The sequence below is a fragment of the Narcine bancroftii genome, chromosome 4, assembly GCF_036971445.1.
Source record: "Narcine bancroftii isolate sNarBan1 chromosome 4, sNarBan1.hap1, whole genome shotgun sequence".
Classification (NCBI taxonomy): domain Eukaryota; kingdom Metazoa; phylum Chordata; class Chondrichthyes; order Torpediniformes; family Narcinidae; genus Narcine; species Narcine bancroftii.
In genome coordinates, this window is record NC_091472.1 from 281773634 (window position 1) to 281796134 (window position 22501).

Sequence of the window (22501 nt, forward strand, 5' to 3'; positions counted from 1 at the left end):
GCACACATTAGTAACTTAGCAATTGGTAGCCATAAACTAATGTCCAGATACATTCATGTGCAGAAGAATACACATTTTTACAATAGAAAATCTAACTGTATCCCATTTCTTAATTCTTCAACACCTTCCCAATAGTATAATGTCTGGCACCATTTCCCCCCACCCCTCCAATATCTATTCTGGATTCTGATGAACCTCTAATTGTGCAGTAAAAAAACACAAAAATGATGGAGAAGCTAAGCATCTCACACAGTATCTATCAGAAGAAATAATATATAAGGTCAGTTTTAGTCTGGGTTGCCTTTTGTTTAATAGTGACCATTCCCTCAGCGTCTTCCTGTAACTTTCATGCCTGATCTTCATTAATGACAGATATTCTGGAAAGTGCATCAGTTCCTATGGGCACTTCTCCAGAAAATGCACATTCAATATGTTACTTTCTGTATTGCACAATTCGCCTTTGTACTCAGAATGGAACTCATCACTGTATCCTATTGCTCTCCTGGTCCTTTTCACAATATCGGCTTTGGCTTTGTTCTGTAGCTCCATTTATACTCAGACTTTAGAAATCTTTCCCATGGCCTTGATCATTACACACGAGGTCAGCATCGTGACTGCAGACTGATAAATCACCAGCAGCGATATTCCAGGCTTTATCTTTTTGCATTTGAACTGGGACTTCTTATTGCTGCAATGATCTTGTGTATTCCTCTTGTGATCAGTTGACCTCTTTGAGGAGTTTAATTATCAAAACCGTAGAAGGCTAGTGATTCTGAGATAGTTATTCAAACTCTAATGTGGCTTTGATCTTGTTGTATTCCTTTTTAAGGATCTCAATAATTTTTTTTAACTTTCTTACCACCTACACTATAGCTCAAATTATGCAGGGATAGGAAGAGCATATTTAAACTCTTTCATCACTGTTAGGTCTGCTTTGTTCATGAATGAGTGAGACAAACACCAGATTGAGTCGAAATCAGGGTTCTTTGTTCTTTATTACCGGATTGTAACACTTGCGACTAACAAAGTTAGTCGGAGAATGCATTCTGCCGTTATCAGCAAAATGGTGATTTTTTATACCCTTGGATATGTGCTTAGAACATCATCATATCATTACTTGTCCAATGACTAAAACTGTTGCTATCCTTTCCCTGCTAGCTTCCTGCCTCTCAATCCATCAATGTCTCTCTTATCTTGTAAGTACAAGGATGCATTCACATCTTGTTACAGCCCTGTACATTCCCATCTCATGATGTTTTACCTAACAGGAGTACAAGGACACCTCCCCTTCTTGTTACTGCCCTGTACAGGGTAACTCCCTACACATTCCCATCTCATGATGTTTTACCTTACATCACTCAGCCTTGCAAATGTTGTGCAATTGAACTCTAGCACTCTATACAGTTTTGAAATTCAATACTTTGCATACTCTATGACACATACTTAGTGGAGACCAAGTCCAATATGGACAGAACCCCACATTCTGGTGTAATGTAGTAACATTTAAGTGAAAGTTCTGGTAACTTTAAAATTAACTATCAGTGAGTCTTTAGAGCAAGTGAATTATATTTCTGCATCATTGCCCAGATTATCTCTGAATTTATTTATAAGGCAGGAGATAAATCCTCTTTCAAAAATTATGGAGCTGAATGTCAAAATAAGCACAAAGAACACCTGAAAATACATTGACAATCTGGGAAGTATTATTGAATGATAAACATTAGAAGTATTTTTTTATAAGCAAAGTTAAGATGCCACTTGTCAAAGCTCCATAGTTCTCTCACCTGTTTGTCAATGGTGGTCAACAGTTATGCAAGTAATTAACATCCCTCTCATCAGTCAAAGAGTCACAGTATTATGCAGCATGGAAACAGGCCCTTTGGTCCAGCTTGTCCACGTGTCTACCTGAGCTCCCATTTGCTTGATTTGGCCTGTATTCCCCCTTTTCCATGTACCTGAATAAATGTATTTTCAACCTTGTAATTGTACCTGCAGCTCATTCCATATACCCATCTCCTCTTGTATGAAAAGAAAGTTCCATATCTATCCCCTCCCACTTCGATGTTCTTAATAATTTTGTAAAGCCTCTATAAGGTCACCCCTCCACCTCCTGCACTATAAGGAAAAAAACTCAGCCTACCTTTCCTCTCCCTGTAATTCAAACTATGGAGTTTCAGGAACAGCGTTGTGAACCTATTCTCCGCCCTTTCCAGTTTAAATGCACGCATTTGACAGTGAAGGCGGGGTGTGTTGCTCACTGCTACCTTCACCCAGAAGTAAATAGAGAAAAAGGAAATGTTGGAAACACTCAGCAGGTTAGGCAGCATTTGTGGAAAGACAATCTGTTTCAGGCTGAAAAGGTGATGAAATGTCCTTGAAGTGAAATATTAACCCTTTAGGTCTTTTTATCGAAGTTGTCTCTCATGTTGAGTATTTCTAGCACTTTCTGTTTTTACTCAGTTTTTCCAAAATCTAGAATTTTATGATTTTCACCCAGAAGGTGTTGAATTACACTTCTCCGGCTTTTTCTTGAGATCATTGTCTTCACAGAAGACAAAATGATATTTAGGTAGAGAAATATGAAGACTGCAGTATCGATGGGTAGAAAAAAAAATCAGTCAATATTTTCAGTCTGAAACCTTTATTAACACTAAGATGAAAAAGGTGAAGTTACATATATAAAGAAGCTGGGGAAGCCCCCATCCCCCCCCCCCCAGAAATTATAGAGTATGAGACAGAAGGCATGAGAGGGAATGAACAAATTAACTGACATTTTGAGTCACTCCAAATCTGAGCTCATTAGTAACGCAACATCATAGTAATGTAATGCTAAAGACTTGTGTCCCTAGACTAGTTGTGTCTCTATCCAAGCTGCCCCTCAGGCCAGGTTGTTCCAACATGGTCCATAATAATTATAACATTGGTATCAATCCAACAATATGGGAAGTTTGTCCAGGTATGTATTTTTACCAAAAAACTGGACTAACCCAGTTATTACCTAATCAAATACATTGTCGTTGTCATACCCACACTCCTGTTCGGCTCTGAATCATGGGTCCTCTACCGGCACCACCTACAGCTCCTAGAACGCTTCCACCAACGTTGTCTCCGCTCCATCCTCAACATCCATTGGAGCGCTTTCATCCCTAACGTCGAAGTACTCGAGATGGCAGAGGTCGACAGCATTGAGTCCATGCTGCTGAAGATCCAGCTGCGCTGGATGGGTCACGTCTCCAGAATGGAGGACCATCGCCTTCCCAAGATCGTGCTATATGGCGAGCTCTCCACTGGCCACCGTGACAGAGGTGCACCAAAGAAAAGGTACAAGGACTGCCTAAAGAAATCTCTTGGTGCCTGCCACATTGACCACCGCCAGTGGGCTGATAACGCCTCAAACCGTGCATCTTGGCGCCTCACAGTTTGGCGGGCAGCAACCTCCTTTGAAGAAGACCGCAGAGCCCACCTCACTGACAAAAGGCAAAAGAGGAAAAACCCAACACCCAACCCCAACCAACCAATTTTCCCTTGCAACCGCTGCAATCGTGTCTGCCTGTCCCGCATCGGACTTGTCAGCCACAAACGAGCCTGCAGCTGACGTGGACTTTTTACCCCCTCCATAAATCTTCGTCCGCGAAGCCAAGCCAAAGAGAGACATTGGTAATACAACTATGTGACACTTACACAGCAATAGCTACTTATTAATGCTCAGCTTAATTCATCCATTGTTACTTAACCTTCTAGCCTTGTACAGTTCTGGTTTGCTTGTTCTGTACCCTTCTTAAATTCAAAAGAGATTTCCTGCAGTGACCGCAATTTTATCACAACCCTCCAGATGGGGTCTATTCAAAAGTGGAACTGAAGCATGACTTACTCACTTTTATATTTCAAACTTCCTTGTGATAAAGGCTGACATTCAATTTAGCATTTCAATTACTTTTTGAACTTGTGCTCTAGCTTTTAGTGAACAACTATATGAACACCTAAATCCATTTGTTCCTTTGCAACTCTTAACTGCTCAATATTCAAGATTTTTGCTGTTCCATTAGTTGACAAAAAAAATCAGTAAATGTTATACCATTTCGTTCTTTTGACAGAAAGAATTGTTAAGTTTGGAATTTTATGCTCATGATAAATTGTATAATTTAATATATATTTGCCTAAAATTTCCGTATTAAGGAAATACAGTACTGTACGTTTTCGAATATCCCAAATCCATTTAACTGATATTCTCAGTTATCTGAAATTTTGAAAGTTGAAAAAATATCTATTCTTAAATTTACACATTTACCTTATTTTGTAAACAGAAATCATGTTTAGCTGCTGACACAAGTATGTTGGGCTTCTTAAAGCAATTTCTCAGTTATCCAAAAAATCTGGTTAACCAAAAAATGTCTGGTCCCAAGCATTTTGGATAATTAGAAACATGCTGTATTAAAATGTAGATAATTAGAGAATTTGAATCAGTCATCAATAGCACTTTTGATATAAACTGTGTTTATTTTGTAAACACATAAAATTATTAGGTTTTAATATTTATCTATTGATAGAGGTATGATAGAAGATTGTTGTATGAAGAGATGTTAAGCAGAGTGGATCTATAATTCCTGAAGTTCAGAAGAATGAGAGGTGCCTTGTTGGAATAGTTCTTGGGGATTTGACTAGATAGATGCAGTGATGGTGTTCTCCCCATCTGGCATGTCTGGAACCAGGGTTACAGTGTCAGGTCAATTCAGGACAAAAAATGAAAAGAAAATCCTATACCTGAAGGGAAGTTAATCTCTCAAATTCTCTACTGAGCAAGGCTGTGGAAGTTTTCATGCTCTGTATATTAAGGCTGAGATATGGTCGATTTTTGGACATTGGAGGAATTGAGAGGCATGTGATTGCTGCACTGGAATAAAAGATCAGTAATGAGCTCATTTAATGGCAACACAGGCACAAATGATAGAATGGCGGCCTACTTTTTTTGTATTTTTTCACTTGCAAGGATACTTCACCTTGATAATCGTTGCATTTTGCAAATGAATCTTGTTTGCATTGGGCCAATAAGTGCTCCTACAACATTGGACTTGGACTATCTTCTAATTTTATTCTCAAGACAGAGTTATACTGTATACAAGATGTCCTCTTAACCTACAAGCCCCAGCAAATAGCTACTAGGACTAAGATCTTCCATGTATATGCCATATTTCATTGGCATTTCAATGGATTGCCTCCAGAGTTTTAGTCAGTTTCATTGCTGTTTCCTAAATCTTATTAAAGCTATTGGTAGGGAAGGAACCATAGGAGGAACGCAGGTGGGAAGGAATTATGATTAAAGTAAACTATGAAAAAAGGAGAAGTAATCCCACAGTCGTGTCTAAATTGTTTTGTCATGAAGAAGTGCATTTTGCAGAGCAATCAAAAACATATAGCAAGAGAAAGTGCTCATCAAAACCTAACAAGGAAATCTATTAGAAAATAAAATTCTAGTCTCTGTCAGTTCTATCTGATTATTGAGATGTATTCAATTGAATACTTTTCATATTAGATACTCATTGTCAATATGAAACATGACTGTCCATGACAAGTTTGATCCAGTTAGTGACAAGTGTGGGATGAATGGGATCATGATCCCTCAATAATGCCAAGGAGGTTTGAGAATTTAATTGAGTTATTTATCAATTTTACCAGGTTACAGTGAAAAAAAAGTTTTGTTTTGCATGCTGTCAAGGTGTGTCAATCCATATTTAAGCATTGCAGGCAGTGAAATACAAAGTGCAGGGTATAATATTACACTAGGTCAAAAAGTGTAGGGCAAAGTGTCACAAGGACTGTATTCCATATATAGAGAAAAATACAGATAAACAGAGCAGGAGCATCGTCTTCTCCAATGATAAGTCCACTCAAGAATTAGATAAAAGCACAAAATAATTTGTCCTTGAATCTGGAGATTTATATTTTGTCAATGGAAGAGGGGAGAAGAGTATGGTCTGGGTGGGATGGGCTTGGAAGAATTCCAGAGGCAACAGGATGTATAGATAAAGTCAATGGAGGGAAAATTGGTTCACGTGATGCCTTGAGTAGTGTTCACAACTCTGCAATTTCTTGCAGACTTGGGCATAGAAGTTCTGGTACCAAGCTATGTTGCATCTGGATGGGATACTTTCTATGCTGAGTCTATAAAAATTGGTTAGAGACATTAATTACATGCTGGAAAGGGAGGACAATATACATAAAGACGTTAAGAAGAAAAATAATAAATTGATATTTTGTTTGATATTTTCCTTATGTTAACTCACCTATACCCCCCCTCACACCCCTATATTCTTTGAAAAAAATTGCAAAACACTTAAAAGAAAATTACTTTTGAACTCTACAACTAGATCAGCAAAAAATAAAAAAAATATAACCTTGTAGGCACAACCTGTTCATTAATTCAGAAAAGTTAGAGTGTAACAATGTGCTACACCCAGCACTGAAATACCGACAATGTGCATGTTAGGAGCCCGACTTTCTACACACTTACGTTTTCGCCGTGGCCAGCAGAAATGACATCACTGGTGAATACAAAGAGTTCTTCCTACACGCGGGGTTTCTCTCCTCAATGAAGGAGGCCTCGCACCATCTTGGGAGCTAGCCTCTTTACTGATGTGCGACCACTGATTTGAGAGCCGGTTTTATGCTTAGTGAGTGGGCCGCCATATAACCTCCCCACCCCCTCCCCACAGAACTGGTGGTGCCCCTCTGGGTGGTCTGCCTCTGCGCTGCAGTGTCTGGATTTCCACTGGTTGGGCCAAGTCTACATGGGGCGATTTCTGTCAGTCTAATGTCCAAACCAAATGTGGACTCATTGTTCTTAAGCACCTTAAATGGCTCTTCATATGGTCTCTGCAATGGTGCTCAATGCATCCCCTTTCTTACAGAAATGAACTTGCAGTTCTGCAGGTCTTTGGGCATGCAGGTCCGGGTCTGTCCATGTTGTTATGTCAGTGTGGGGGCCAGGGTACCAAGCCTCTCACGTAGTCTGTCCAGGATTGCTATAGGTTCTTCCTCTTGCCCCTGTGGGACTGGGACAAACTCACCAGGGACGACCAGTGGTGCTCCATAAACCAACTCAGCTGATGAGATGTCCAGATCTTCCTTGGGTGCTGTGCGGATTCCTAGCAGGACCCAGGGAAATTCATCTACCTAGTTGGACCTCTTCAAGCAAGCCATGAGCGCCGATTTTAGGTGCCTGTGGAAATGCTCTACTAACCCTTTTGACTGTAGGTGGTTTGCTGTCATGTGGTGAACCTGCATTCCCCAAAGGTTGGCTAGGGTTGACCACAGGCTGGAGGTGAATTGAGCACTTTTGTTGGAGGTTATGTGGGCCGGTAGTCAGAAACTCGCCATCTAGTTGGCGATCAGTGCTCGGGTACAGGAGTCGGCGGTTGTGTTGGTGAGTGGAGCTGCCTCTGGCTATCTTGTGAAATGATCCACTATGGTGAGGAGGTACCATGCTCCTCGTGACACCGACAGGAGCCCCACGATATCTACATGATGAGGTCGAACATTCAGCGAGTGGTGCAAACTGCTGGGGTGGGGCTTTGGCTGTTTGGCACTGTGCACATTTTTGCCCATCCACTGACTTGTTTCCTGACCCCATACCAAATGAACCTGTTAGCGACCATCTGGATTGTTGAAATATACTGGTGCGCCAGTCCCTGTATGCTGCCGGTACAAAAGGGTAAGGCTAATTGGTAGCGCCGTCACACAGGAGGGTTTTTCTGTCAGGCCTACTGGGATGTCTTGTAGTTGTAAACCTGAGACTGCGGTCCTGTAGCTGGCCATTTCATTATCTGCCTATTGCTCTTTCACCAGTGCTGCAAAGACTACCCCCTGAGACACAGCCTGGAAAGTGCATCTGCCATGACGTTGTCCTTTCCCGAGACGTGCTTGATGGTTGTTGTTGTATATTCAGAGATGTAGGACAGATGTCGCTGCTGGTGTGCTGACCAGGAATCAGATCTCTTCGTGAACACAAAAGTCAATGGCTTGTAATCTGTAAAAGCGGTGAATGTCCTGCCCTCTAAGAAATATCTGAACTGTCAGATGGCCAGGAACAGTGCCAACAACTCCCAGTCGAAGGCACTGTATTTAAGCTCAGGCGGACTTAGGTGTCTGCTGAAGAAAGCCTTGGGCTGTCAGATTGCCATATGATCCCTCATTCCTCCATCCTCTTGAACTCCTCTTTTGCCTCCTTGGCTAGGTGGAGCTTGTCCGGGGGAAGTCTCTGAGCTCTGGCATGGAGTGGTGATCCCTGTGTCAATATGCTCGGGCATGGTTGACATGAACTATGGGGCCAGCCTTGATGGGATTTCCGCAAGAATCCTGGTGAATTCATCCTCTGAGAGTGTGATGGAGTACAGGTGTGGGGCTGCTAACCTGGCTTCGCTCAAGGACAACGTCTGGAATGTCTTGGCATGGACGAGTCTTCTCCCCTGAAGATAGTCCTGCAGGCTGTGCACTCACAAAAAGTCTATCCCCAGTAGCGGTTGGGACACGATGACCATTGTGAAGTCCCAGGTGAATTTGCTGTGGCCAAGCTGCAGCTGGACTGTGAGGGTGACATAGGTTCATATCACGCTGCTGTTTTCCACCTTCAGAGTGGGTCTTGTCTTCCTGCTGTGGTTGCCATGCCCAGTTGGGGGCAGGATGCTAATCTCCGCTCCTGTGTTTGTCCCAGACGCACAAGAAGATGTCCTGGTGTCTAGCTGCCATAGCCATCAGCAGGCCAGCATCTCATTCATCAATGCTGGCAGGGGCCTGTCCCCCAAACTGTCGCACTGTGAGAGGCCAAAGGTGCTTAGGAGCAGCTCTTTAAATGCTACTTATTTGCCCTCTTCCGGAGGTAATTGTATAAAATCTGCGACTCAGCTTGATGTTTCCTGGTCCAGGGAGCTTTCTACATAGTAGTAGCATGTCGAGTCGGAAGTTACTTGCCAGATTTGAAACTGGGCTTCAGCTTGGTCGAAACACATGCATGGCCACGACATCAAGAAGATCAGTAGTTTCAACGCAACTACGTGTATGGATGAGCTTTCAACGTTGGTCCAAATAGCGTCTGGACTGGCAGGGGGTCCCAATTGTCACGATATGCTACACACAGCGCTGAAATAATGACAATGTGAACGTTAGGAGTTGTGCTCAAGAATATTCTATTTGGGCCTGAAGGCCTGACTTTATACAGACTTCTGTTTCCACCCTGGCCAGTGGAAATGACATCACTGGTGAATACAAAGGGTTCTTCCCACATGTGGGCTTTCTCTCCTCGATAAAGGAACCCCGGCGCCAGCTTGGAAGCTGGCCTCTTACCAATGTGTGACCCCCATTTTGGGAGCTGGTTCACATGCATAATGAGTGGGTCATCACAAGAGTACCACTTAATCTTTACTAATCTACATTTCTACAGAAAGCTCTGGAACACCTGGACAGCAAAGATGCACACATCAGGATGCTCTTTATTGACTACAGTTTGGCATTTTCCACCATCATTCCCTCAAAACTGATCACCACACTCCAAGACCTGGGACTCCAAGTCCTCAGACCCACAATCAGTGAGGAAATCAAGGATCCAATTACACAATCTCAATCAGTACTGGAGCACTGCCGGGCTGTGTTCTTAGCCCCCGCTCTACTCACTTTACACCTATGACAGTGTGGCTCAGTATGACAACAATATCATCTATAAATTTACTGATAATACCATGGTAGTGGGTTGTGTGAAAAGAGGTGATGAGTCAGCACACAAGAGGGAGAATGAAACCTTGGCCAAATGGTGCACTGACAATAACCTGGCATTCAATGTCACCAAAACCAAGGAGCTGAATGTTAACTTTAGGAAGAGAAAACCAGATATGTATGGTCCAGTGATAATTGGAGATCAGAGGTTAAGAGGGTGAGCAAATTTATGTTCATGGGAGTCACTATCTCGGAGAATCTTTATTGGATCCAGCACACTAATGGCATCATGAAGTAAGCACGTCAGTGCCTCTACTTCCTCAGGAGTTTGTGGAGATTTGGTATGAAATTGGAAACCCTGGCAAATTTCTACAGATGTGTGGTGGAAATTGTGCTGACTGGCTGCATGGGTACATCAATACCCCAATACATCAATAAAGGTCTGCAAAAGGTAGTGGAAACAGCCCAGGACATGACAGGCAAACCCTATCCCACCATCGAGAATATCTACAGGAAATGCTAATGTCGGAGAGCAGCAGCATCATCAAAGATCCACATCACCCAGCACACTCTGTTCTCATTTCTACTGTCAGTAAAGAGGTACAAGTGCCGCAAGACTCGCACCAGCAGGATCAGGAATAGCTGTTAGTCCTCCACCATCAGACTCCTCAGCAGCAACCTGTGGTAAATCTGTGTCATGTTGTCAATCTCTCACTATGCTGAGTCTGCACTACTGGGATTGGACGTGGATTATCTCTACCACCAAGGGCACTCCCCTTGACTATAACTGTGTACACACCCATTATCATTCATTATTGTACTACTGAGTTTCTACTAATAAAAGCCATTAATATGTGTTTAACTTCACTGCATTTGATCTCTTCTTTATCTGGCACATCACAACATCAATCAGGGACTCATTTAAGGACTAACTTATGCACTTTATTGATAGTTTTTTTTTCTTCTCTGAATTGCACAGTCAGTTGTTTACATTTGTTTATTAATTTACATGTGCACATTGTATACAGTTATTTTGCACTACCAATAAGTGGTAATTCTGCTTTGTCCACAGGAGAAAAGAATCTCAGGGTTGTATGTGATACTCTGACAATAAATCGGAAATCTAATCAGATTTCAAGATCATAAAATTGAAAATGAATCCTGCTACGGTTACTGAGTTTTGAATCATACAAAATATGTTCTGATTCATCTGAAATAGTTTGCCCTTTTATATTCCTTGATCATGTTGGTAATGCAAAGAATCTATTTAAAATATGTAAAGAAAACATATTTGCTTGGAAATTCAGTTCAAAGTTCAAATTTTGAACTTTATTTTTGCATTGAAGATGTAATTGATTATAATACCCTCTGCAATGCTTCTTTTGGGTGTTGAGGGGAAACTTGGACTATTTTGGCACATATCATTGTACTCTCAGGGCCATCTGGCCTTGCTGGCACAGCCCAAGGCTAGATAAGTAAATTATTTGCTTTTTCCTTGGCTTTCTAGGATTTAATTAATACAAATCTGCCCCACTACATGTGCCATTCAACCCAATTTTCAACTACCCCTATTTTTCCTAAAGACTCCCTCCATGCATTGCCCCCACCCCACTTCATTGCCATACATCAACAAATGGTCTCCTGCTCCTGATTTCACTCTTCAGCATTATTCCCCACCTCTCCTCTGACTAAAATGCAGAGTTTCATTGAACTCCAGCCCTTCCCTTGCTACAGATAAGTCCAAGTGGGCCTTAGTCTCAGCAAAAGAGCTGGGCATGAAAAGCAACTGAAAATTCAGTGGTGGGAAGGGAAAGATTTGGCAATGACCATTCCAAATATTTGTCTGTTATACCTAATTATTTTGGGGAGCTGCACCAATTCATGAAATACATTTCAGAATATATTTTAAGTCATCAGAATGGTCTGTCATCTCTTTCAGGGATAAACCCTATTGTCCATTCCCAAAAAAAGCTGCTACAAATTGCTTGTTTAAAATTTGAATTAAGAGCAAGGTGGTGGCAAAATTTACAGCTATTGCAATTATAAATTAGATTAGATTAGATAACCTTTATTGTTATTGTCATTGCCAAGTACAATGAACTTGAGTGCACATCCTGACAGTACACACATACATCAAACAATAAAATATAAAAACAACAATACAATATTCAATGTTTGGCAGTATTCAGTTCATATATGGATCTGGGGTAAAACTGTTTTTAATGGACCTAAAATGTCTACTGGAGGGCAGCAGTTCAAAGAGATGATGTCCAGGGTGGTTAGGGTCCTTCAGTGCTTTGGCTGCTCTACTGAAGCAGCGAAATCCATATCAATCCTCCAAAGAGGGCAGTGCGTAGCTGATAATCTTCTGAGCCGTACTGATGACTCTCTGAAGGTCTCTCTTGACTGTTGTCGAGCGGCTGGAAAACCACTTCAGAATGCAGTAGGCCAGCACTCTGTCAATGGAGCGGTGATAAAAGGACACCAGCAGTTTTACCTGCAGTTTGAACTTTTTAAGAATCCTCGGGCCATGGAGTCGTTGGTATTGCGATGGTATTGGTATTCCAAGAGAGATCTTCAGCAAAGTACGTACCTAGAAACCTGAAAGCAGTGATCCTTTCCACACAGTCCCTGTTGATGTAAAATAGGTCTGGAACTGTACTGTTCCTCCTTAAATCTATTATGTTCTTTTGATTTTGAAGAGTTCAAGTCAAGATGGTCCTCTCAACACCACACTGTCAGTCATTGGGCTTCCTCCCTGTGGGCTGTCTCATCTCTTGATACAAGTCCAACCACAATTGTGTCATCCACAAACTTGATGATGAGTGTTGATAGAATATGTGGAGGCACAATCAATAGTATAAGAGAGTAGAGCATGGGACCTTGTGTTCTCTACATTAAATAGTTTCCATACAATTCCAAATGTTATCAAACAAAACGTCAGGTCTTTGGCGCATGTGAGGATGGTAAAGATGGGCTTAGTTTATTGTGTGAGCTATTTTCTTTGGGATTGTAAGCATTCAATTTTCATCAGATTCTTCCATCACTGTGCCATCAGCCATTTTTCATCAGTTGTTAAGACAACACGGGAAAAAAATGAAGATGAAGCAGTAGTATTAGTTTAGAAATATTTTGTTTTCCTATCATAAAATGATAACAGAAAACATAGCAGGATATAATAAAGAAATTGTTTGGAATAATGTTTATTACAGTAAATGGATCAATTTGTAGACCGTTGTTGATTGGTAATTTGATTGTATAACTGCATAGCCTTATCTACTTTCCTTTGCCAAATTAGGTAGCCATAAGGATAATATAGAAAACAATTTTGATTAGATAAAAGCCTGTTTATGTTAATTTTCTTTTATAGTGTCATTTTTATCCCAGAAACACTCAGCACATCAGGGCAGCATCTCTGGAGAAAGGAAAGTTGGGTTAACGTTTCAGGTCTATGATTTCTTATCAGGTAATCATTATTACTGTGGTGCTTGAGGAATAGGAGGGTGGGGGAGGGTGATAACCTATATTATAATTACTTTTTCAGGATGTGGCATTGCTGACCAGACCACCATCCATCCTTAACTGTCATTTCAGAGTCTGATTGCTCTGGAGTCATATATAGGCCAGACCACCTCAGGATGACATAGACTTCCTCCACTGAGTAGCATGAGTGGAGCTTTTTCTCATTTATTCAAGGATCTGGGCTTTGCAGGCTGAGCCAGCATTTAATTGCCCATCCATAATTACCCATGGGAAGGTGGTGGTGATCTGCCTTCTTGAACCATTGCAGTCCTTCAGGTGTGGGTATTCAGATGTAGCATTGAGCTAAATTTATGGAGGATTTAGCCTGGTTTCCACTTTTAAAAATTATAAACCAGTTGGGTATTGACAGTGGGTAGTTTTATAGCTGTCTTTTTTTTAATCAATTTTAGCAATTGAATTTAAACAATCACAGCTGCCTTGATGAGATTTCAGCTGAGGTATAATTTTGTAGAATGGAAACGAGACTGAATCTTTTATAATTGAACTCAACTCTGCTTTATCATTCTGTTGATACCGTTGATCATTTGCATCATTACATAATGACATCAAGTCCATAGCTTTACCTAATCTAAAGAAACCCCTCTCCTGAATTTTGACACAAAATGAGCTTTGAATCAAAGGATTTCCATCATTCTCAATGTTCTCAGAGCTGGCAGAGAGTTCCAGGTTATACAAGCATAATAACAACAAAAGAAATAATTGTGTGAAGTTGTTCAAAGCAGCAGAAACCATTGGTAAAACTCATTAAGTATGTACAATTCTCAATTTCTGTCTCAAATGATACCAGCCAAAGCTATGCCTTCTAATCCTATTTCTACTTACCTTTAGAACATTGCAAGTGGAAGAACAAAAATAAAATCAAAATCACAGCCATTACTTTAATAATGATTACAGTGTTCCCTTGCTGGAGAAGCTCATAATGTGCAAAGGAATTTAGGGCATTAGCTTTAGAGAGAAAAACCCACGAAAGTGGCCTCCGCCCCATAAGAAAATAACCAACTATTTACAAATGTGCCTGAGAAACTCAGCAGATCATGTAGCATCCTTAGGAAGCTATATCCAGTGGTTAATGTCTGACGAAGGGCTCAGGCCTGAAACTTTGCTTGCATTTTACTTCCGATGGATGTTGTTTGACTTGCTTTGTTCTCTAGCTTGGCCCCAGCATCTTCATGCATTCTTGTTGAACAGAAAAATAACCTGCTCTGTGAAAGCACTGAAATCACACAAAAAATAATTTTGAATTCCTGGACTATTATCTGCTGTTTGGTCAAACCTAATGTGAATCTCCAATTGTTCCCGGTTATGTCACAGTGCAATAAATGTCTTTTGGTTCAAACTGTCTTCAATTTGAGATATAAAAACATTCAAATTTCTATCCATCAAATAACCAAAATACGTATACATTTCAAACATTGGTATGTATCAATCACCGTTCATCTTGATTAAGAAAGTCATATTGGCAGGTTAACACAATGCTATGACAGGGCAAATGACATGGATTCAAATCTACCACTGTCTATAAGGGTTCTGTCACATTCTCCCTGTGACCCTCATGGGTTTCCCAATATCCTGTTCTCCAACCACTCTCAAAAACTTACAGAGATAGTAGGTTAATTGGATGACATGGACTTGAAAGGCCTTCTATCATGCTGTATTATTTTTTTTAAATGCCTCACACTAAAACACGAACATCAAGTTGTAATTTAAAGATGTCCTCAGTAGATTTAAGGGAGCTTAATGAACCAATATTTTGCACAAAACAACCATCAATACCTTGCTCAAGAACTGAGATTTTGTGCATCATACTAAATGAGCCAAAAGAGATGGAATGAATGAACAAAGGGCTTCCTAGAACTTAGGCCAATGGATGCTAAGGGCACAGCTTCAAATGTCAGTGCAGTCACAAATGGGAATTCACAAAAAATTAGATTTGGAGGGGTGTTAATATCTTGGTAAAGGTCACAAAAGTAGGGAGAAAGAAGGTTACGGAGGTTTTGAAGATGAGGATGAGAATTTTAAATTGAGGTGCTATATTGTAGCTCAAAGAGAAGTGGGTTTAGCAACTGAGTTTTGAATGAGTCTATGGACAGCAGAAGCTAGGCAGCTAGCCAAGAGTTGTAATAGTTAAGCCTGGGTAAATTAAAAGCATGAACGAGTGTTTGAGCAGAGATAAGCACTCAAAGGTATATCTATCACTATTGAAATGGAAAATGTCTTGCACTGTATCTCTGAGATATAAATATAGATCTGAAACAATGGGCTATCAAAAATACAATGAATAATCATTTTGTTTTGTTTCTGTATTTCTTTGACACAACCACGGTTTAATAATTAGCAGTTAAGTATTCAAAACGATTTGTCAGCATATTTTTCAAAGTTGCCCTTTTCATCAATAAATCCTATTCATTGCCTGTGACAGCAGTTATTTCCAATTGCTTAATTCTTTCCTAAACATTTCATGTATCACAGGATCAAATTGCCAGATGAGAACATTGGACAGTGGAATTGGAACATTTCCCCTTCCAGATTCTGCGAACCGGGCAACAGGCCGACACCTGACCAAAACAACATCCTGCTTTGATTATGAACTTCCTTGCTCCCTGGAAAAATATCCATACACAACAAATGTTTCTCAAAAAGCAAAAACACTTGAACGAGAAGTCCCTTACAGTCCTGAATGCAGCAGCCCTCAACAGGACATGATTGGTCATTCAGCATCAGATCCCACAATGGTTGTTAAGTCTGTGCAAGCATTTCAAAGTTGCCTTCCTAAGCTATCCACAGCAGGTAAATGTGTTTTTTTTTAAAGTAACTTATAAATTTATACAAAAACACAGAAATAATGGAGGAACTCAGCCAACACGCAGCATTGATAGGAGGTAAAGATATATTACCGACGTTTCTGGCTCAGGCCTGAAGCATTGGTAATATATCTTTACTTCTTATGGAGGTTGCGAGACCAGCTGAGTTCCTCCAGCATTTCTGTGTGCTTTTACTTCAATCACAGCATTTGCAAACTTTTGTCTTTCACCTAAATTTATGCATCTTTGTTGAAATAACCAGTCCTGCAATAAATAAATCAACTAATCTATAGCATATAAATTTTCAATGTTGTCACCAAGGAGAAAAGTGGAAAAATTCATATCTTTTAATATTTACCATAGTTGTTTAATGGAGACAAATCTCCATTCAAGGAATGTGAAAAACCTCTATTAGTGTATTTAATACATCAATGAAATGTTTCTATTGATATGATTTCAAATGTTCTGAGTTTTAATTCTAACTGAGCAGTCATAAATGTAAATTGAATAATGACAAGTACAAATTGGTTCAATAATGTTTCTTTTCAGGCTCATTTATTGGTTCTAATAATGTCTTTTAGCCAGCTCACATGAGAGGCCCCATTCATATATTACTTGCTGTGCAGCTTGATAGTCACGTATGTGACCTTATTTCTGCCATAGAGCTGACTGTGTGATTAAACACTGTCATTATAATAAATTGAATAGAATCTGTGAGCAATGGATTGTTTCATGAAGGCTGGCTAATAGGAAAAGTCTGTAATGATCTGGTTGCAAGACATCACCAGACTGACAATTGCAGAGTACAATCTCTTAATTAACATGTCAAGATGTCAACATTGCAAGATACAGTAAACTAGATAGTCTGCCTGTCTGCCTTGGCCACCTGATTATTTGCTGTGATTTTATTTCATGTCCATGTGCCTATACCTATTAAGCAATTTATGTATTGTGAACAGAATGAGATTTATTCATCACCAATTTAAAATAAGTATTTAAAATTTAAATATTTTTAATAGTCTGAATATTATTTTGACTATTTTATCTTGTCAGAAGGAGCAATTTAGCTTGTTCAAAGAAAAGGTTGAAACAATCTAATGTTATCATTACGTGCTAGGTGTTCCTGTGGCTGAATATAAGATACCAGATTCCATTAATCAAGGTTACACTTCAACTCAATGTTCAAACATCTGTAAAAGTGAACATTTAAAGTTGTCTGAAAGAGTGAAGAATGTGCAGCATCCAGGCAGCTCCCAATGTCTGCATGCACACGTAAGTTAGCATTGAGACTAATCTTTATGTTTAATTTTCTTTAATCGAAGAATGATATATTTGAAATCACCTGACCTTTCATTAATTCTTTATCTGATCTGCAACACATAATTTTATTATCTGAAATGTGAATGAATAAACAAACAAAAATATAATTTATCAAACAACAGTTGCTGGCACAGTTCTAAAGCATGAATAAATCCTGACATGGCAACAACATGTGCTTGGGGGGGGGGGGGGGAAACTACATATTGGGAAGTATTTTCAAATCTGTAATCTAATGAGCTTTCTTAGATAACAACTTGAATTTTGCTTTTGCATGTTGTTACTTATTGAACCATGAGCTTTAGTTCTAACATTCACAAAAATAATGGCCGAGAAGTTGCTGAAAACAAAAATCCACAAAAAGTATTTCTACACATTTACCTGGAATAAAACACACCCATATTTTGCATGGCACCATCACATATCAGAGTTGCAGTGATATTCATAAACTGCTCTTGGTTCACACTCTTAAATTTTTTATGTGACTTCCATTCTTCTATGTTTGCCCAATATTTCAAAATACAGCATACATATATGTAACTGTAAATGCTATGTACATGAGAAAGGAAGAGAATGAGATCAATAATATCAGATCTGTGCCAGGTGGAAATGTTATCTATAGAAGCAAATTGGTAACAGATATTCCATAAATGCATACAAGTCTGAATATGTAATTGGCATAGCCCTAAATTTAACAATTATTGAAAGAAATAGGTTTGACATGGGTTATTTAGACATTGTTACTTTCTGAATATAAATATAGATTTATTGAAAATGTTTCTGCAATATTGATGTTGGACAATAATAAAAGGAATCATTAATAGTCTATAGATGAGGGCAAATAACAAACACCAGTCATTGACCAAGACTAAAATTAAATTGTCATGGAATGTTTTCTTACCAGATACAAGACATTGGGTGCTTCTGCCAAATGACAAATCTGTCTTGCTTCCAGCAGACAAAAACAAATTCCATGAAATATTGCACTGTCTTTATTACATGACTATAAATTAAATTGTGTATCTTGAATAAATGTTTGCTTGTAAATCTGCAGTGTCTCCATTAATTAAAAACTTGGTTTTAAGTGCCCAAGCAGAAACCAGCAAAGTTACCATTTCCCCAGAAATTTGTAGCAGCAAGAAGAATTTATTCAAAGGACTGGCTTTATTACATTTCTTTGAGGAAGTACCTTGGGTTGTGGATAGAAGAGAACCAGTGGGTGTAGATTTTCACTTCCAATTAATAAGGAACTTTATTTTTAATGAGAGCAACTTCATTAATGCTATTAGGTATAGCTGCACCACACAAGAATTTTATGGCATCTGCACATTATATTTCATCAAATGTTGCAAAAAATAAGTTAATCATGTAGAAAGTAACATGCATATAAGCATAAATTGAAGAAGGCCTGGCTGACAATAAACAAAGAATAAACCTATATTTAAAAATCTAGATGGCAATATTTCAAATGAGATTGATGTTTCACCAATTAATGATAATGAGTTTATTGTCATATACATTATACATTATGCATATGTACTTATGCACCAAAATTCAAAAAAGACAAAAATAGATAAGATAGATTATAAATGTTCAGTTATAATTATATAAAATTATATAAATTAGCTTGTATCAAGGCATGGAATGTACGGTTGCTAAGTTTGCTGAATGAATATGAGTAAGTTGTGAAGAAATGGATGTAAAAGAGAATAAATCAATTAAGTGAGCAGGCATGAATCTGGCAAGTGGAATTAATGTGAAAGGGCCACTATTGCCAGGAAAAAATGTAAAAAGTGCATCTGAGAAATTGTAGAGCTCTGAGATGCAGAGCTATCTGGATATCCAATTACATTTTTTTTTCATTCTTTCAACAAACATGGGCTTTGGAGGCTGAGCCATCATTTAATTTCCCATACTGAAGTGTCCTTGCCACGTTGAATTGCTGCAGTACTTGAGACGTGGGTATACTGACAATGCTGATAGGGAAGGAGTACCAGGATTCTCCGGGTGGTGATATGTTTCCAAGCCAGGATGATGTATGGCTTGGATGGTAGCTTCCGGCTGGTGATGTTCTCAGGCATGATGGTCTTGGGTTTGCAAGGTGCTGCCTTGAGAGTATTGGTGTGTTGGGGCAGTGCATCCTGTAGGTGGTACAAATTGCTGCTGCTGGGCATCAGTGATGGAGCATGTGAATAGTTGGTCACTGCAGAATTCCCAGCCACTGACCTGGTCTTGTAGCCACACTGTGCATATGGCTAATCCACTTCAGTTTCTAGTCAAGGTAACCACCAGAATAATGAGAGGTTCAGTGAAGCATGCCAGGGGAAACAGCTAGATTTCATCTTGCTGAATATCATCATTGCTGAGCATTGGGTGGTGTGAATGTTAATTGCCACTGATCAGCCCAGGTCTGGATAGTTGGCTATGATCTGCTTCATTATCTGAAGTGTCACGAATGATGGGGAAAATAGTGTAATCAGTAGCAAACATCCCTACTTCTGACTGTCGACTGAAGGAAGGACATTGATGAAACAGTTGCAGATGGTTGGGCCTAGGACACCGCCCTGCTGACGCAGACCCAATCACCTTCACCAACATTGTTAGCCTCAATAAAGGGTCTTGACCCAAAACATTGACTGACCAGTTCTCCCCATGGATGGCGTCTTACCCATTGAGTCCCTCCAGCCTCTCTTTATTCTCCAAACTGTTTACATCTACTTTCCAGCAGAAACAATATTATTTTCAAACAGAGAATTTATGAATCACTCTTGAAGCTGAGCTAGTTCTTAGATCTCTCCCAAGGATCATTTCTCATGTACAGTCTGTTATACTTGAACAAACTCGCCCTTTCTTCCCCTCCACTTTGGCAAAAGAAAAGATTTTGCATCCTGACTTTTCCCAACACTGCAGATTTATCTGGTCATTAGTACAGTTTTACAGTGCTGTATAAATACACGAATTGATCTACAAACCCCATATGTCTTGGAAGGTGGGAGGAAGCTGGAGCTCCCGGAGGAAACTCACAGTCACAAACTCCTTACAGACAGCACCAGATTCAGACTCAGGTTGCTGGTACTGTAATAACAAAGAACTAATCCTTATGCTGACTTTACCACCCTCGCCTATAGATATAAAATATTTTCCTTTCCTATGTATATCATTTCAAATAGTCAAGCATTATGCCATTAAAATTTTGTCTCACGTAAGATGATAGGGCATCACCATAACGGGAGCTTTGCATTTTCATTAGTTTAGAATCAATCTACTGTTACTTATTTAAGGCACATCTGAATCATCTGTTCAATTCAATTATGACTGCACATTTATATAAAATACACTGAAAATTTTGCCTGAAGTTAAATGTGACTGTTTTCATAGAACATAAATGTTAAATGCTGACAGTTCAGCAATGAATTCTGGATGTTTATTTCCCCATTATTTTAACGACGTATGAGTGTCATCAATCTGAAGCTTTGATAGAATGGCTCCATTGGTGATTTCCAGCTGAACTCTGTTCATGGACTCCTGTTGCTGTGTTGAGAAGTGATGCACCAAGTTACTGTAATTCACTTTCATTTGCACTGTGGAATCATCAAATGAACCTGTGCATGTTTTGAGCTGAAGCAAGAGCAGACAGTTCACTCATTCGAGTAGGAGGCAATGGCTGGATTGGACAAGAAAAAAAACCTTAGACCATTTACATTTTTTGATTTTCTTAGTTAGTTTATTACATTTAAGTTTTGCAGAGTCCTCATACATGCAATGCTCATTGTCCTTAATGCTTGTGGATCACCAACTAATACATTTTATTAGCTCTAAGCAGAACTCCTTACATTTTGTAAAAAGCTCTAATCTTTAATAATTTTTGAGAACCTTATGGCTTCCCAAACTTTGTTTTTTATATAAAACAAGAAAAAATTCTTCAAAAAATGCCATTACTACCATTGTCAAGTAAAGGAGACATTTTAACTTGGATGATATATATAAATCTCCAAACTAGCTTATATCTCCTCCCACACTTACAGTGCCTCAGCAGGGCACATTTAAATGCCAAACACTGAACTCCTGGTACAGATAGCTTATTTTTAAAACACCAGTAGTCATGCAGAGGAATTGCCAGGTAGAGTGAGGAAAAGAGTTGTCTTTAACAAATGCAACATCCCCACTAAATTCTGGGAATCATTGCTCCATGACAACTGAAAATGAGAACACACGCACACACCCCCACACACACCCACCCCCTATGTAAACAGTGGAAGGAGCAAACCACCTCCCGAACAGCCTATCCACCTGCTCCTTCAGGCACCTCCTGCCCCTTCTATATGAAAGTGTGCTCTTCCCATAATGGCCTCACCACAGAACAAGAAAGGATCCTCTATCTTGAGGGGTGAAACAAAAAAGTAGTAAATACACAAAATTGCTGGAGAAACTCAGCAGGTCCCACACCATCTACAGGAGGCAAAAATACATAATGAACATTTCTGGCCCGATAGCATGATGCTATTACAGCGCCAGCAACCCAGATTCAAATCTGGTGCTGTCTTTAAGGAGTTTGCACATTCTCCACGTGTCTGCGTGGGTTTCCTCCCAATACTTCAGTTTCCTCCCGCCCTCCAAAACATACAGGGTTGTGGGTTAATTTGGGTGTAATTGGAGAACCATGGGTTTAAATGACCAGAATTGGCTACCACTGTGTTGTAAATAAAATTTTAAATGTTTGAAATTTAAAAGAGAAAGTATTTGAAAGTACTAGGAAAGGAAGGACACAGAGAGTCATAGGCTAAATGAAGGGAAATGGGATTAGTATAGTGTGGTCAATGGTCAGAATGGATAGAACACATGAAAAATCTGGCTTCCCACTGAAGAACTAAAATCCACTCTGAACATTTAAGGAGACAGCTAACTCAAATTTCTGAATTAGATGGTAGGCTTAAATTTTAATGACCTCTTTACTTCAAACACATTGAAACATTTGCCCTGGGACTTGGCAGGTAAAATAGACAAGTGGTAATGCGGGTTCTGAATAATTGTAGCATCTCCTGTGAAATGTGTGAGGAGTAGATCATGCAACCATCATGCTTGTACTTCTGGGGTTTCTGACTACGTACTCCTGTCACCCCTCACCAAATGCAATCACT

The 22501-nt window shown here is 39.5% G+C and overlaps 1 protein-coding gene across 7 annotated transcripts in view; it reads left to right on the plus strand.

Annotated features, from left to right (window-relative positions):
- Window positions 1–22501, plus strand: part of nckap5l (NCK-associated protein 5-like) — a 538388-nt gene that overhangs the window by 447488 nt on the left and 68399 nt on the right. For 5 of the 7 annotated variants that reach the window (XM_069935206.1, XM_069935208.1, XM_069935207.1 and 2 more), the window contains 3 exons: window positions 13073–13168; window positions 15715–16032; window positions 17164–17318. In XM_069935206.1, the coding sequence (XP_069791307.1) occupies window positions 13073–13168; window positions 15715–16032; window positions 17164–17318 (569 nt within the window). The remainder of the gene's footprint in view (window positions 1–13072; window positions 13169–15714; window positions 16033–17163; window positions 17319–22501) is intronic. The other 2 variants (XM_069935209.1, XM_069935212.1) reach the window with 1 other exon arrangement.